Here is a 16,238-nt window from a genome sequence, read left to right as displayed (position 1 = left end):
AGTCAGACTAGATACTGCAAGCTCAAAGTAAGGTGTGATTGTAGTCCTTTATTACAGATCTCAGAGTGCCTTTCCAGCCTGTGAGGCCTCCTTATATGCAGGTGCTCCCAACGGATTGTGGGATCCCTTGGGACTCCAGGGGATAAGTCCTCTGGTGGCTATACATGGTATTTACAGGTTTACATACATAACAACACTCCCCCGCAAAGTCGACAGTGTAACTATTTACAATGTGAGCCGATCTGGGGCCTTCCTTTCCCTGGTTGATCGTCTTGGTGCGTCGTTCGTTGGACCTTCGTTGGGCTGCTGGGCTGCTGGGGGTGGTGAGTCCTGCTGGGCTGCTGTGGATGATGGTCAACTGCTGGGTCGGTTGCCACTTGTGTGTGTGTTGGAGGGTCGAAAAAGGTAGAGTCTATTGTGGGTTGTTCTGGATAGTCCGTAAATCTGAGTTTGCTTTGGTCCAAGTGTTTCCTGCAGGTGAGTCCATTTGAGAGTTTAACCACAAACACCCTACTCCCGTCTTTGGCCAAAACAGTGCCAGGAAGCCACTTGGGATCTTTGTCCATAGTTCCACACAAATACAGGATCATTAATCTCGATTTCACGTGACACATTTGCGCGATCATGATATGTATTCTGTTGAAGCCGCCTGCTCTCTACCTGTTCATGTAGATCATGTGGACTAACGAGAGCCTTGTCTTAAGTGTCCTTTTCATGAGCAGTTCATCGGGAGGGACCCCAGTGAACGAGTGGGATCTTGTGCGGTAACTAAGCAGGACTCGGGATAAGCGAGTTTGCAGTGAACCTTCAGTTACCCTTTTCAAGCTCTACTTGATTGTTTGAACTGTGTGCTCCACGGTTGTTGGATGCTGGTTTAAACAGGGCAGATGTGACATGTTTGATCCCATTGTGGGTCATGAACTACTTGAACTCGGCACTGGTAAAGCACGGCCCATTGTCGCTTACAAGAACATCAGGCAGGCTGTGCGTGGCAAACATGGCCCGTAGGCTTTCAATAGTGGCAGCGGACGTGCTTGCCGACATTATCACACATTCAATCCATTTGGAGTACGCATCTACAACCACTAAGAAGATTTTTCCCAAGAATGCGCCTGCATAGTCGACATGGACCCTGGACCATGGTTTGGAGGGCCAGGGCCATAAACTCAAAGGCACCTCCCTGGGTGCATTGCTTAACTGTGAATAAGTATTACATTTGTGCATGCAGGCCTCTAAGTCTGCATCAATACCGGGCCACTACACGTGGGATCTGACTATCGCTTTCATCATTACGATGCCTGGGTGGGTGCTATGGAGATCACTAATGAAAGTGTCCCTGCTCTTTTTTGGCACCACTACCCGATTACCCCATAGGAGGCAGTCTGCCTGTATAGACATTTCATCTTTGTGCTTTATCGATTCGGCTTTATTTCTTCCTGCATCTCTAACGGGACACTAGACCAACTCCCGTGGAGCACACAGTTTTTTTACTAAGGACAGTAAGGGGTCCTGGCTCGTCCAGGTTCTAATCTGTCGGGCGGTAACAGGTAATTGCTCACTCTGAAATGCTTCCATTACCATAACTAAATCTGCAGGCTGTGCCATCTCCACCCCTGTGGTGGGCAATGGCAGCCTGCTGTGAGTTTTCCGTGCCTGGCCTGTGTCGGATGGCGTAGTTGTATGCGGGCAACGTGAGCGCCGAGCTCTGGATGCGGACCGATGCATTCGTATTTTTTCCCTTGCTTTCAGAAAAGAAGGATATGAACGGCTTATGGTCGATTTCCAATTCAAATTTGAGCCCGAACAGATATTGATGCATTTTCTTTATCCCGTAAACACATGCTAACGCTTCTTTTTCGATCATACTGTAGGCCCTCTTGGACTTAGACAGACTTCTGGATGCATAAGCAACCGGTTACAATTTCCCAAATTCATTAGCTCGTTGCAATACACACCCGACTCCATACGACGACGCATCACATGCTAGTACCAAACGCTTACATGGATCGTACAACACAAGCAATTTGTTTGAACATAACAGCTTCCTTGTTTTCTCAAAGGCATTTTCTTGCCTTTTACGCCATACCCATTCATCTCCTTTACGCAGTAAAGAGTGCAGGGGTTCTAACAATGTGCTAAGACCCGGTAGGAAGTTACCAAAATAGTTCAGGAGTCCTAGAAACGACCGCGGCTCCATCACATTCTTTGTCCTCGGTGCGTCTTCGAGTCGGTGGGCCTGATTCCATCCGCCGCAATTCTTCTCCCCAGGAACTCCACTTCAGGCGCCAGGAAAATGCACTTCGAGCGTTTTAGCCTGAACCCCACACGATTGAGCCGACTAAGAACCTCCTACAAGTTCTGCAGGTGCTCGACGGTGCCCCAACCTGTAACCAAGATGTCGTCCTGAAAGACCACGGTGCACGGGACCAACTTCAGCAAGCTTTCCATGTTCCTCTGGAATAGCGCCACGGCCGATTGAATCCCAAACGGGCATCTGTTGTAAATGAAGTGGCCTTTGTGTGTGTTGATGCAGGTGAGACCTTTTGATGATTCCTCCAGCTCCTGCATCATGTAGGCCGAGGTCAAGTCCAGCTTTGTGAACATTTTCCCTCCTGCCAGTGTCGCAAATAGGTCGTCTGCCTTCAGTAGCGGGTACTGATCCTGCAGTGAGAAACAATTGATAGTTACTTTGTAATCACCACAGATTCTGACGGTGCCGTCTCCCTTGAGGATTGGAACAATCGGACTGGCTCACTCATTGAATTCACTCGGCGAAATGATGCCCTCTCGTTGCAGCCTGTCCAGTTTGATCTCCACCCTCTCTCTCATCATGTAAGGTACCGCTCTCACCTTGTGATAAATGGGTCGCGCCCCCGGAATCAAATGGATCTGCACTTTTGCTCCTTGGAACTTTCCGATGCCTAGTTTGAACAGCGAGGGGAATTTGTTTAGGACCTGGGCACATGAGGTGTCGTCGACAGACGAAAGCGCTCGGACATCGTCCCAGTTCCAGCGTATCTTTCCCAGCCAGCTCCTGCCGCACAGCGTGGGGCCATCGCCCAGTACCACCCAGAGTGGTAACTCGTGCACCGCTCCATCATAGGAGACTTTTACGGTAGCACTGCCGATTACGGGAATCAGTTCCTTTGTGTACGTTCTCAGTTTAGTACGAATGGGAGTCAGGACTGGCCTTGCGACCTTGCTGCACTACAATTTATCGAAAGTGTTTTTGCTCATAATGGACTGGCTCGCGCCCGTGTTCAGCTCCATTGACACTGGAAGTCCATTTAATTCAACCTTCAGCATTATCGGGGTACATGTGTACACCCCATATACCTCTGCCTCCTTGGTCTGAGGCTCTGGTTCATTGTGATCCGCCATGGATCTGTCCTCCTCTGCAACATGATGGTTTGCAGGATTAGCAAGGTTTGCAGCTCACCTGCACATATGTTGGAGGTGTCCCATTGTTCCACAGCCCTTGCAAACCTATCCTTTGAAGCGGCATGAATAGAATCGATGATCACCCCCGCAGCGCCAATGAGGTTTTAATGTCCTTGTATTCACCACCCTTGATGGTGGACTCTGAGTCATCTGCGGACGTGCAGCTGCAGGCATGTAAGTCCTGCTCTGTACATTTCAATTCGAAAACAACATCACTTTGTTCACAGTACTTGCAGCAGCACTCGTGTGCTGAGAGATTTGCTTAGTATTGTCACTGGTGATGATAAACGCCTGGGCTATCGCTATGGCTTTACTCAAGGTTGGGGTCTGTACAGTCAAAAGTTTGCGAAGTATTACTTCATGGCCAATGCCAAGTACGAGGAAGTCCCTGAGCATGTGCTCCAAGTGTCCTTCAAATTCGCAATGTCCTGCAAGGCGCCTTAGCTTGGCGACAACATAGCTCGCCACTTCCTGGCCTTCAGACCTCTTGTATGCGTCGAACCGATACCTCGCCATCAGAACACTTTCATTCGGGTTTAGATGCTCCCGGACCGTATGCAGAACTCATCGTACGACTTGTCTGTGGGTTTCGCTGGAGCGAGCAGATTTTTCATGAGGCCATACGTTGGTGTCCCGCAAACGGTGAGGAGGATCGCCCTTCGTTTGGCAGCATTCGCTTCTCCTTCCAGCTCATTGGCCACGAAGTATTGGTCGAGTCGCTCCCCAAAGGTTTCTCAATCATCTCCCTCCGAAAATTTCTCCAGGATGCCCACGGTTCTCTGCATTGTTGCAGTGGGGTTCGTCATCTGTATCTCGTTGCCAGTTGTTATGTCTTGAATGAAGAGTCAGGCTAGATACTGCAAGCTCGAAATAAGGTGTGACCGGAGTCCTTTATTACAGATCTCAGAGCGCCTCTCTAGCCTGTGAGGCCTCCTTATATACAGGTGCTCCCAAGGGATTGTGGGATCCCTTGGGACTCCAGGGGATAAGCCCTCTGGTGGTTAGACTTGGTATTTACAGGTTTACATACATAATAAGGAGGTTGGCTTATGAGGAAAGGTTGAGTAGGTTGGGCCTCTACTCATTGGAATTTAGAAGAATGAGAGGTGATCTTATCGAAACATGTAAGATAATGAAGGGGCTTGACAAGGTGGATGCAGAGAGGATATTTCCACTGATAGAGAGACTAGAACTAGGGGGCATAATCTTAGAATAAGGGGCCGCCCATTTAAAACTGAGATGAGGAATTTCTTCTCTCAGAGGGTTGTAAATCTGTAGAATTCGCTGCCTCAGAGAGCTGTGGAGGCTGGGTCATTGAATAAATTTAAGTCAGAGATAGACAGTTTCTTAACTGATAAGGGATTAAGGGGTTATGGGGAGAGAGCAGGGAAGTGGACCTGAGTCCATGATCAGATCAGCCATGATCGTATTAAATGTCGGAGCAGGCTCGAGGGGCTTTATGGCCTACTCCTGCTCCTATTTCTTATGTTCTTAAGTTCTTAAGTGGCTGGAACCGAGGAGGCCGCCATTTTTATGCTGAAACCAGCCTTAACAGCCGCCGTTAAGAGGTGCAATTTCACGGACAAAGACTTTCCTAAAGTTCATGTACACTACATCCACTCATCTCCCCATCTACCGTGCCTGTTACTTCTTAAAGTAATTCTATAACATTTGCCAAGCACGATTGCCCCAGATATGTGGTAATTTTATCTTCAATTAGAGATTCTAAATTTCCCTAGCACAAATGTTAAACTAAGTGGCCTGGAGTAGCTCTGGCGAAAACGGGTACTATATGTTATGTATGTAACTATGTAATACTTGCCACCAGAGGGCACGACTGTTGGAGTCCTAATGGTCACCTGCACACACAGCAGGGCCAGTATTAAAGGTTGGCTGCCATGTTGTTTCGGCACTCTGGAGTTGTAGTAAAGAAGACTAAGGTCACACTAAGTTTAGCTCATAGTACTCAGCCTCGTGGAGTTCTTCTATACACAACAATTGGCGATGAGTAACAGAATACGAACCATGGCTGTCGTTGGAATATTAGAGAGATTCGTAGAGGGTGATTATTGGGAAGCCTTCGTCGAGCGCCTCGACCAGTACTTCGTGGCCAACGAGCTGGAAGGTGACACTAACGAGGCCAAACGCAGGGCGGTTCTCCTCACCGTCTGTGGGCCTAAAATATACGGCCTCATCAAGAATCTGCTCGCACCGACAAAACCAACGGAGAAAGAATATACAGAATTGTGCACGTTGGTTCGGGACCACCTCAAGCCGAAGGAGAGTATCCTCATGGCCACATATCGTTTTTACACACACCATCGCTCCGGGGGCCAGGACATGGTGGATTATGTCGCCGACCTGAGATGTCTTGTGGGACCTTGCGATTTTGGAGCTGTGTTGGGGCAAATGCTGCGGGACTTTTTCATGCTAGGCATCAGCCACGAGGTCATTCTTCGAAAGCAGCTGGCTGCCGAAACCCTAGACCTGAGCAGGACCATCGCAATCGCTCAGGCATGCATGGCCACGGAACATAACACCAAACAGATATCTTCTCAACATCGAAGCTCACTAGCAAGTACTGTGCATAAAATGACATTGCTAGCAGGCCAAAATGCATATGGCAGGACCTATACTTCTGCAGCTGCAAGACCTTTGATGACTCAGATTCCGCCATCGGGGGTGAATGTGAATCCATTAGCACCGTGTTGGCGCTGCGGGGCCCATCAATGTCGATTCAAGCACTACGTGTGCAAAGGCTGTGCAATGATGGGGCGCCTCCAGCGAATGTGCAAACATGCTGCGACATACCACGTGGCAGAGGATGATCGATCCGGTGCAGATCACGCAGCACAGGCAACTCAACCCGAGGAAGAAGTGTATGGGGCACATACCTTCACCACCAAGAGCCCTCCTTTTGGGCCCAACATTGCCCAAGCCATTTTTTCGGCGTACTGACATGAAGCGCGCCGATTTTGCGCGCTGGAAAGGGCACCAGAAAAAAGGGGCTCCATCTTGGCCGCTCTTCGGAGTCCCCAGAGTTATGGTGTGGTGTGCGGTCTGAAAGGGGGGAACGGAGCAACAGGCCAGCACACAAAGCACTGCCAGCACCTGCGTGCATGCTCAGTGAGAGCTGCGCGCATGCTCCTGCCCTCCAAGCGCGTCCTGTGGGCTGTGAGCAGGACCCGATGCTCGCGGCCCCTATCCCCGACCGAAGGGACGCCCCGATCTCACCATACCGTATCCCAGGCCGAGTGGCCTCCCGCACAGGCCGGCCTGCCCGCTGAGTTCCCGGGCTGAGGTAGGACTTCGGTTTTATTTTTTATTTATTGATGGTTGTGCTTGAGAGTTTTGATTATCTGAGAACACCCCCTTTTGAAAAAAAAACTGACCTAAAAAAAATCACACCTAACTGACATACTCTGGAGCAAATTTTGGGGGGAAAAAACAACTTAATCCAAAAAAATTGATGCACGTCATGGCCAAAATTGGGCCCATAATGCTGAAAGTCAAATTAAATGGAGTTCCAGTATCCATGGTGTTGGACACAGGTGCGTGTCAATCAATAATGAGCCAGAAGGCTTTCCAGAAACTGTGGGACAATAAAGTACAAAGACCCAAACTGAGCCCGATTAATGTAAAGCTGCATATGTACACCAAAGAGTTCATACCAGTCATTGGAAGTGCGGCCGTGAAGGTATCGTATGACGGAGCTGTGCATGACCTATCATTGTGGATTGTTCCAGGCAATGGCCCAACGCTGTTCAGCAGAAGCTGGCTAGAAAAGATTAGATCGAATTGGAACGACATCAAAGCATTATCTTCAGTGGATGACGCATCGTGTGTTCAAGTGCTGAGCAAGTTTCCCTCGCTATTCGAACCAGGCATCGGCAACTTCACAGGTGCCAAGGTACAGATCCCGATGCACGGCCCATCACAAGGTTCCGGCGGTTCCGTACATGATGAGGGAGAAAGTCGAGATCGACTGGACACACTCCAACGCAAAGGAATCATATCGCCAGTCGAGTTCAATGAGTGGGCCAGTCCAATTGTTCCAGTGTTGAAAAGCGATGGCACGGTCAAAATCTGCGGAGACTACAAGGTAACAAATTAATCGAGTCTCACTACAGGACCAGTGGCCGCTGCCCAAGGCGGATGACCTGTTCGCAAAGTTAACAGAGGGGAAGTCGTTCACCAAGTTGAATCTAACCTCCGCCTACATGACACAGGAGCTGGCTAAATCTTCGAAAAGATTGATGTGTATCAACACACACAAAGGGCTGTTTATATACCACAGGTGCTCTTTCGGGATTCGCTCAGCTGCAGCCATTTTCCAGAGAAACATGGAGAGTTTGCTGAAATCTGTTCCTCGCACCGCTGTGTTTCAACATGACATCCTGATCACTGGTCATGACACCACCGAACACACAACCTGGAAGAGGTTCTAAGTTGCCTCGACAGAGTGGGACTCAGGCTGAAATGCTCCAAGTGTGTTTTCCTGGCGCCAGAAGTCGAATTTTTGGGGAGAGAGATTGCAGCAGGCCCACGGACTTCAAGACAGAGGCCATCAAGAATGCACCCAGACCACAGAGTGTGACGGAGCTGCGTTCATTCCTGGGACTCAACTATTTCGGTAACTTTCGACCCAGGTTGAGCACGTTGGTAGAGCCTTTGCACATGTTGCTACGTAAGGATGATGACTGGGTTTGGGGCAAATCTCAAGACACAGCCTTTGAGAAGGCCAGGAACCTGCTATGTTCAAATAAGTTACTTGTACACTATAACCCATGTAAACGTTTAGTGCTAGCTTGTGACACCTCATCATACGGGGTCGGCTGTGTGTTACAGCAAGCCAATGTATCGGGCAACCTCCAACTGGTTGCATAAGCATCTAGAAGTCTGTCTAAGACTGAGGGAGCCTATAGTATGGTCGGGAAAGAGGTGTTAGCATGTGTATATGGGGTTAAGAAAATGCACCAATACCTATTTGGACTTCGGTTTGAGCTTGAAACTGACCACAAGTCGCTCATTTCGCTGTTTTCAGAAAGCAAAGGTATAAACACCAGTGCTTCGTCCCGCATCCAAAGATGGGCACTAACATTATCCGCTTATGACTATGTTATCCGCCACAGACCAGGCACTGAAAACTGTGCCAATGCTCTCAGCCAGCTACCATTACCCACCACTGGGTACCCACCAATGGCGCAGCCCGCTGACTTGCTGCTGGTCATGGATGCTTTTGAGAACCAGGGGTCATAAGAACATAAGAATTAGGAACAGGAGTAGGCCATCTAGCCCCTCGAGCCTGCTCCGCCATTCAACAAGATCATGGCTGATCTGGCCGTGGACTCAGCTCCACTTACCCGCCCGCTCCCCATAACCCTTAATTCCCTTATTGGTTAAAAATCTATCTGTGATTTGAATACATTCAATGAGCTAGCCTCAACTGCTTCCTTGGGCAGAGAATTCCACAGATTCACAACCCTCTGGGAGAAGAAATTCCTTCTCAACTCGGTTTTAAATTGGCTCCCCCATATTTTGAGGCTGTGCCCCCTAGTTCTAGTCTCCCTGACCAGTGGAAATAACCTCTCTGCCTCAATCTTGTCTATACCTTTCATTATTTTAAATGTTTCTATAAGATCATCCCTCATCCTTCTGAACTCCAACGAGTAAAGACCCAGTCTACTCAATCTATCATCATAAGGTAACCCCCTCATCTCCGGAATCAGCCTAGTGAATCGTCTTTGTACCCCCTCCAAAGCTAGTATATCCTTCCTTAAGTAAGGTGAACAAAACTGCACGCAGTACTCCAGGTGCGGCCTCACCAATACCCTATACAGTTGCAGCAGGATCTCCCTGCTTTTGTACTCCACCCCCCTCGCAATGAAGGCCAACATTCCATTCGCCTTCCTGATTAGCTGCTGCACTTGCAAAATAACCCGCCACAGCTCACCAGATCAGGACCTGGACCAGCCAGGATCCTGTGCTATCATTAGTAAAGAGTTACGCTCTAAATGGGAACTGGTTGACCATTCCTGGGGAAATGCAAGATGAAATTAAGCCGTTTCACCGACGCAAAGATGAAATGTCCATCCAGTTGGATTGTCTCTTATGGGGTAATCACGTAGTTTTGCCAAGAAAAGGCAGGGAAACGTTTATACGCGACCTACACAGTACCCACCCAGGCATTGTCACGATGAAGGCAATTGCCAGGTTGCATGTTTGGTGGCCCAACATTGACTCGGACTTAGAGTCATGCGTGCATCAGTGCAACACTTGCTCGCAACTGAGCAATGCACCAAGGAAGGCTCCACCGAGTCTGTGGTCATGGCCCTCCAAACCGTGGTCCAGAATCCACATAGATTTTGCCAGCCCCTTTCTAGGAAAGATGTCTTTAGGAGTTGTGGATGCTTACTCCAAATGGATTGAATGCGTAATCATGTCATCCAGCACATCCACAGCCACCATTGAAAGCCTCCGGGCCATGTTCGCCACCCATGGCTTGTCCAACGTCCTTGTCAGCGACAATGGACCGTGTTTCACCAGCTCGGAATTCAACGAGTTTATGACCCACAATGGCATCAAGCATGTCAGGTCTACTCCATTTAAGCCCGCGTCTAACGGTCAAGCGGAGCATAAAACGCATGACTGATGGCTTCCTGCAGACCCGCTTGTCCTCTGCTGAGTTACCGGATGCGACCCCACTTGCTCACCAGGGTTTCCCACGGCAGAATTGTTAATGAAGAGAGCCCTCAAAACCAGGCTCTCCCTAGTCCACCCGGATCTTAATGATCACGTGGAAACCCAGCAACACCGGCAGAACACGCACCACGATCGCGTGGCTGTTTCACGTGACATGGATGTTAATGACCCTGTGTTTGTCCTGAATTACGGTCATGGTCCCAAGTGGGCTGCTGGCACTGTTTTGGCCAAGGAAGGGAATAGGGTGTTTATAATCAAACTGTTAAATGGCCAAACGTGCAGAAAGCATTTAGATCAGACCAAATTGCGATTTACTGACAACCAGTAACGACTTGAAGAGGACATCACCATCGACGATGCAACAACACACACCCAACCAGCAATCGACCTCACGGTCAATCACGAGGATGAACCCACCGTTCCTGACAGTCCGGTCAGACCAGCCGCGGTGCAGTGCAGCAATGGTCCGGCCAACTCACACACACTAGGGTTTGAACTTAAGACGATCAACCAGGGAGCGAAGGGCTCCGGATCGCCTCAACTTGTAAATAACTTGTACCGAAGACTTTGGTGGGCGCGGGGAGTGATGTTATGTATGTAATACTTGCCACTAGAGGGCACAACTGTTGGAGTCCTAATGGTCACCTGCATACATATGCAGGGCCAGTATAAAAGGTTGGCTGCTGGAGTTGTAATAAAGACTAAGGTCACACTAAGTTTAGCTCACAGTACTCATTCTCGTGTATTACTTCTATACACAACACTATATTTGCCACTATTCTGTCCTCCAGTACCCATTCACATTCAGTAGAGCCGAGATATGATTTCGAGGACCTCGGAAATTCCTTCCAGCACCTTCCTTAGGCTTCTGGGATGTATCCCATCAGACCCTGTTGGTTTGTTTTCTCTTAGCTGGACTAACTTATCTAATATTTTCCACCATTACCACTGGAGTACCCCCCAGCGGATATATCCTTGGCCCCCTTCTAATTCTCATCTAAATGCTGTCCTCCAGGCGACATCATCTGACAAGACGTCTGGTTCCACATGAATGCTGATGACACCCAGCTCGATCTCACCACCACCTCTCTCAAACCCTCCACTGCCTCTAATGTGTCGTGCTGCTTGTCCGACATCCAGTGCTGGATCAGCAGGAATTTCCTCCAAATACATACTGGGAAGATCAAAGCCATTGTCCTTGCCCTCTGCTACAAACTCCGTTCCCTAGCCACCGACTCCATCCCGCTCTCTGGCAACTGTCTGAAGCTGAGCCAGAACAGTCGCAACCTCGATGTTGTGTTTGACCCCGAGGTTAGCTTCCGACCCCATAGCTGCTCCATCACCAAGTCTGCCTACTTCCAACCCCGTAACATCACCCGACTCCAACCCTGCCTCACCTCATCTGCTGCTGAAACCCTCATCCGTGCCTTTGTTACCTCTAGACTTGACGATTCAAAGGTTCTCCTGGCCGGCCTCCCACCTTGCACCATCCATAAACTTGAGCACATGCAAAACACTGCTGCCCCTTTCCGAATTCGTACCAAGTCCTGTCCATTCATCACTCCAGTGCCCACTGACCTACATTGGTTCCCGGTCCAATAATGGCTTAATTTTCAAATTCTCATCTTTGTTTTCAAATCCCTCCATGGCCTCGCCCATCTTTATTCTCCTCCAGCCCCACAACCCTCCGAAATCTCTGCCCTCCTCAAATCCTGGCCTCTTGAACATCTCCAATTTGAATCGCTCCACCATTGGCGGCTGTGCCTTCAGCTGCCTGGGTCCTAAATTCAAGCGGAGCCACAGTGTTTGCATGCTCGACACAAGACTCCCAAAGCAGCGCTTTATTCAGAGCTCCTACATCCAAGATGGGCAAAGGAAATGTTTCAAGGACACCCTCAAAGCCTCCTTGATAAAATGCAACATCCCCTCCATCACAAACCTGGGAATCCCTGGCCAAAGACCGCCCTAAGTGGAGGAAGTGCATCTGTGAGGGCGCTGAGCACCTCGAGTCTCGTCGGCGAGAGCATCCAGAAAGCAAGCGCAGGCAGCAGAAGGAGCGTGTGGCAAAACAGACTCCCCACCCACCCTTTCCTTCGACCATTGTCTGCCCTACTTGCGACAGAGACTGTTATCCCGTATTGAACTGTTCAGTCACCTAACAACTCACTTTTAGAGTGGAAGCAAGTCTTGCTTCCTCGATTTTGAGGGACTGCCTATGATGATGATGAAATTCAAGATGTTCCCTGCCTAAACCTCTCCACCTCTCTCACCTCCTTTAAGGCATTCCTTAAAGCCTACCTCTTAGACCAAGCTTTTGGTCACCTGTCCTAATATCTCCTTACAGGGCTCGCTTTCAAGTTTTGTTTGATAACGCTCCTGTGAAGACAAGTTGCTGTTGTTTTTGTTGTGTGTTAGTTGTATGATGCCACGCTTGGATTTGATTGATCTCTGATAATCGTGGTGCTAATAATTCTAATCTGGTTAGTATACAACAATCACAAAAGAGACAGGGCAAGTTGGGGGGGGGGTGGGGGGGAGGCTGCTCTAGAATGCGATAAACACAAAACTTTATTTTATTGCAGATTAATTTATAAAAATGAAAACTGAATTTGTAGCTGAAAAGTATAAAAAAGTTGCAATATGTCACAAAGATGGCGATGTCCTGTACAACATTTTACATACAAGTTTAACATGAGGATAAAACCACTTAAACAAAAACAATTAATTACTAATGTAGAATTTGCAAGCTAAAATTCTTTAAAATAACACAGAGTGGGATGTGCAAATGGCTTGCCCTTTGGTGGGGCAGAGTTTCAGATGTCTCCTTCCATCGTTGGAGATCCCAGTCCCCCACCCCGCAGCGCCACGTCCAATCCAATTGGTCCGAGTCACAACCAATCCTCCCACGCTGCCGCTGTCACCGAGTGCTGCTCGGGCGCTAAGTGCTGCAGGTTTCCTGGCGCTGGGGATGTCGCTTCAACCTAACTCGGGCAAACCCACGGGGTCGGGTGGAACTCTGACTTTACAATATTGCCTGCACCAGAGAGTGAACCCAGCGCTGCACCCGGGTTCCCCTCAGTTCTCTGATGGGGCGGGTTAGGTTAAAATCACACCCTGCCCCCCACCCCCCCCGGATATCCTGCAGCACAAATGCAAAACTCGTAGCCCAGGAATGGCCAATCACGGGCCAACAGGCAGCGCTACATTCAGCTGGCGTGACATTCCTCCCTTTGTGCTCCAGGTGGCGCTCGTGTTGGCCCAGTCCTCACAGTTCAATGTCGTCTCACCCAGTGGCTCCCTGCAGACATGCACACAGAAAGCCTGACTGCTGGAAATCCGATCTTGGCCTCAACGCCACTTCCCTGCCCGCTCCCCATAACCCTTGACTCCCCAGTCAGGTTTACGTGCAACTATTGGACTGAGAGAAACATCCTTTTCTTTAGAGATACAGGACAGAACGTGAAGAGTACAAACGGTAGAGTAGCCAACCCTCCAGGATTGCCCTGGACTCTCCAAGAATTAAAAGATTAATCTCCTGCGCACTGCTACCAGCAACCCAGGAGAGAAATCAATGTTTCTTTTTAAAATTTAAAAGTGTGCTTTTTGACCATTTTCTTTAACACGTTTGTTTATTAGGTGAGACCTGGAGTTCTGTGCACAGTTTGGTCTCCTTACCTAAGGAAGGATACACATCTTAGAGGCGGTGCAGCGAAGGTTCACTAGATTGATTCCTGGGATGAGTGGGTTGTCCTATCAGGGTAGGTTGAGTAGATTGGGCCTATACTCTCTGGAGTTTACAAGAATGAGAGGTGATCTCATTGAAACATACAAGATTCTGAGGGGGATTGACAGGGTAGATGCTGAGAGGTTGTTTCCCCTAGCTGGAGTGTCGATAATTAGGGGACATAGTCTCAGGATAAGGGGTCGGCCATTTAAGAATGATATGAGGGGCAATTTATTTATTCAGAGGGTTGTGATACTTTGGAATTCTCTACCCCAAAGAACGGTGGATGCTGAGTCATTGAGTATATTCAAGGCCGAGAGAGATAGATGTTTAGACTCTCGGTGAATCAGGGAATATGGAGATCGGGTGGGAAAGTGGAGTTGAGGTAGATGATCAGCCAGCCATGATCTTATTGAATGGCAGAGCAGGCTTGATGGGCCGTATGGCCTACTCCTGCTCCTAATTCTTATATTCCACTGTTTATTCGTTATAAAAATATTGGGGATGGGTAAAAAAAAAATAGGGCTGTTTGACAAGAATCATCCGATTGAGTAATGACACCCGTTTGTTTTCCAATTGGCACAGGAAGGCAGTGCCCTTGTGAGGAGGAAAGTCTCCGGCAGCCAATGGCGGGAGTATGGGGGAGGGGAGGTTGGAGACAGGAGGTCATGTAATGAAACTTCCATGATTATCTTCAACAAGAGTTGGCACACTTAATAAATGGGCAGTTCAATAGACGGGAGTCAAAATGAAACATCTCCCCACAAAACCCACGTCATCCTTCCCCTGCTACTGGGTCCGATGAGGAAATCCTGCAGCAGCGAGGCTGAACTGGAACAGCTCTCGTGACCGGAGCAAGATCCGCCGCAGCTCACGGAAAATTGAACTCGGAGTCACTGATATCCGTTACTGTGGCAAAACTGCTGCTCTTCAGCGAAGTCCCGGTGCCAGCCTCCTTCAGCCCTGAAACAAGAGAGAAACTGGTTCAACTTTCCTTCCCGCTCGTACACACAATGACCAATCCCACCCTTCGTTTACTGTCCACTGTGTGCCGGATGTGGTCACGCTTGAGTAAAGGAACACCTTGTACCGTAGCCCCTCCATCCACCTCGCGTTCGCGGTGAGCAGATGGAGGAAATGGGATGTCTTTCCACATCCACTGTCGTCACACAACCAGCCGACCCATACCGCACTCGGTCTCCTCAACTACACCGTGGTCCTTCAGAGACCAGTCATAACGATCCACACCGTCACATGAAGCCCATTGTAACCCTGCGATTGGAAACCTACTGCTCCAGGTTGGGCAAGACGCCGCCATCCATGCAGGAGTGATTCGGGATCCTCACTGACCCTCAGAAATATGATCCAAGCCCCATGTGAAGTTTTACTGGAACAAAAAGATCCTCTCGGAATGAGTGATCATAGCATGATTGAATTTCAAATTCAGATGGAGGGTGAGAAAGTGGGATCTCTAACCAGCGTACTAAGCTTAAATAAAGGAGACTATGAAGGTCTGAGGGCAGAGTTGGCTTAATTGGACTGGGAAAATAGATTAAAGTGTAGGACGGTTGATGAACAGTGGTGTACATTTAAGGAGATATTTCACAACTCTCAAGAAAAATATATTTCAGTGAGGAGGAAAGGGTGTAAGAGAAAAGATAGCCATCCACAGCTAACTAAAGAAATAAAGGACAGTATCCAATTAAAAACAAGGGCATACAAAGTGTATAGGGTATTGGTGAGGCCACACCTGGAATACTGCGTGCAGTTTTGGTTTCCATATTTATGAAAGGATATACTTGCTTTGGAGGCAGTTCAGAGAAGGTTCACTAGGTTGATTCTGGAGATGAGGGAGTTGACTTATGAGGAAAGGTTGAGGAGATTGGGCCTCTACTCATTGGAATTCAGAAGAATGAGAGGTAATCTTATTGAAACATATAATATTATGAGGGGGCTGGACAAGGTGGATGCAGAGAGGATGTTTCCACTGATAGCGGGAGAACAGAAGACTGGGAAGCTTTTAAAAGCCAGCAAAGAATGACTAAAAAAATGATTAAGTAAACTAGCACAAAATATAAAAACAGATAGCAAAAGTTTCTATAGGTATATAAATAGGAATATAAAGTAAATGTTGGTCCCTTAGAGGACGAGACTAGGGAATTAGTAATGGGGAACATGGAAATGGCAGAAACTCTGAACAAATATTTTGTATCAGTCTTTCCGGCAGCGGACATTAACAATATTCCAACAGTGGATAGTCAAAGGGCTATAGGGGGGGGGGAGGAACTTAACACAATCAAAATCACTAAGGAGGTGGTACTCTGTAAGATAATGGGACTAAAGGCAGATAAATCCCCTGGACCTGATGGCT

The 16,238-nt window shown here is 48.5% G+C and overlaps 1 protein-coding gene across 3 annotated transcripts in view; it reads right to left on the bottom strand.

Moving 5' to 3' along the window:
- Nucleotides 1-14,718: 14,718 nt before the first annotated feature.
- Nucleotides 14,719-16,238, bottom strand: part of dzip1l (DAZ interacting zinc finger protein 1-like) — a 258,300-nt gene continuing 256,780 nt past the window's right edge. For all 3 annotated transcript variants that reach the window (XM_070883278.1, XM_070883279.1, XM_070883280.1), the window contains one exon: nt 14,719-14,830. In XM_070883278.1, coding sequence (XP_070739379.1) covers nt 14,739-14,830 — 92 coding nt within the window. In that variant the 3' untranslated portion in view covers nt 14,719-14,738. The remainder of the gene's footprint in view (nt 14,831-16,238) is intronic.

This window comes from Pristiophorus japonicus, chromosome 6, assembly GCF_044704955.1.
Source record: "Pristiophorus japonicus isolate sPriJap1 chromosome 6, sPriJap1.hap1, whole genome shotgun sequence".
Classification (NCBI taxonomy): domain Eukaryota; kingdom Metazoa; phylum Chordata; class Chondrichthyes; family Pristiophoridae; genus Pristiophorus; species Pristiophorus japonicus.
The sequence above is the reverse complement of the archived record's forward strand: the minus strand, read 5'-3'. Positions and strand labels throughout refer to the sequence as shown.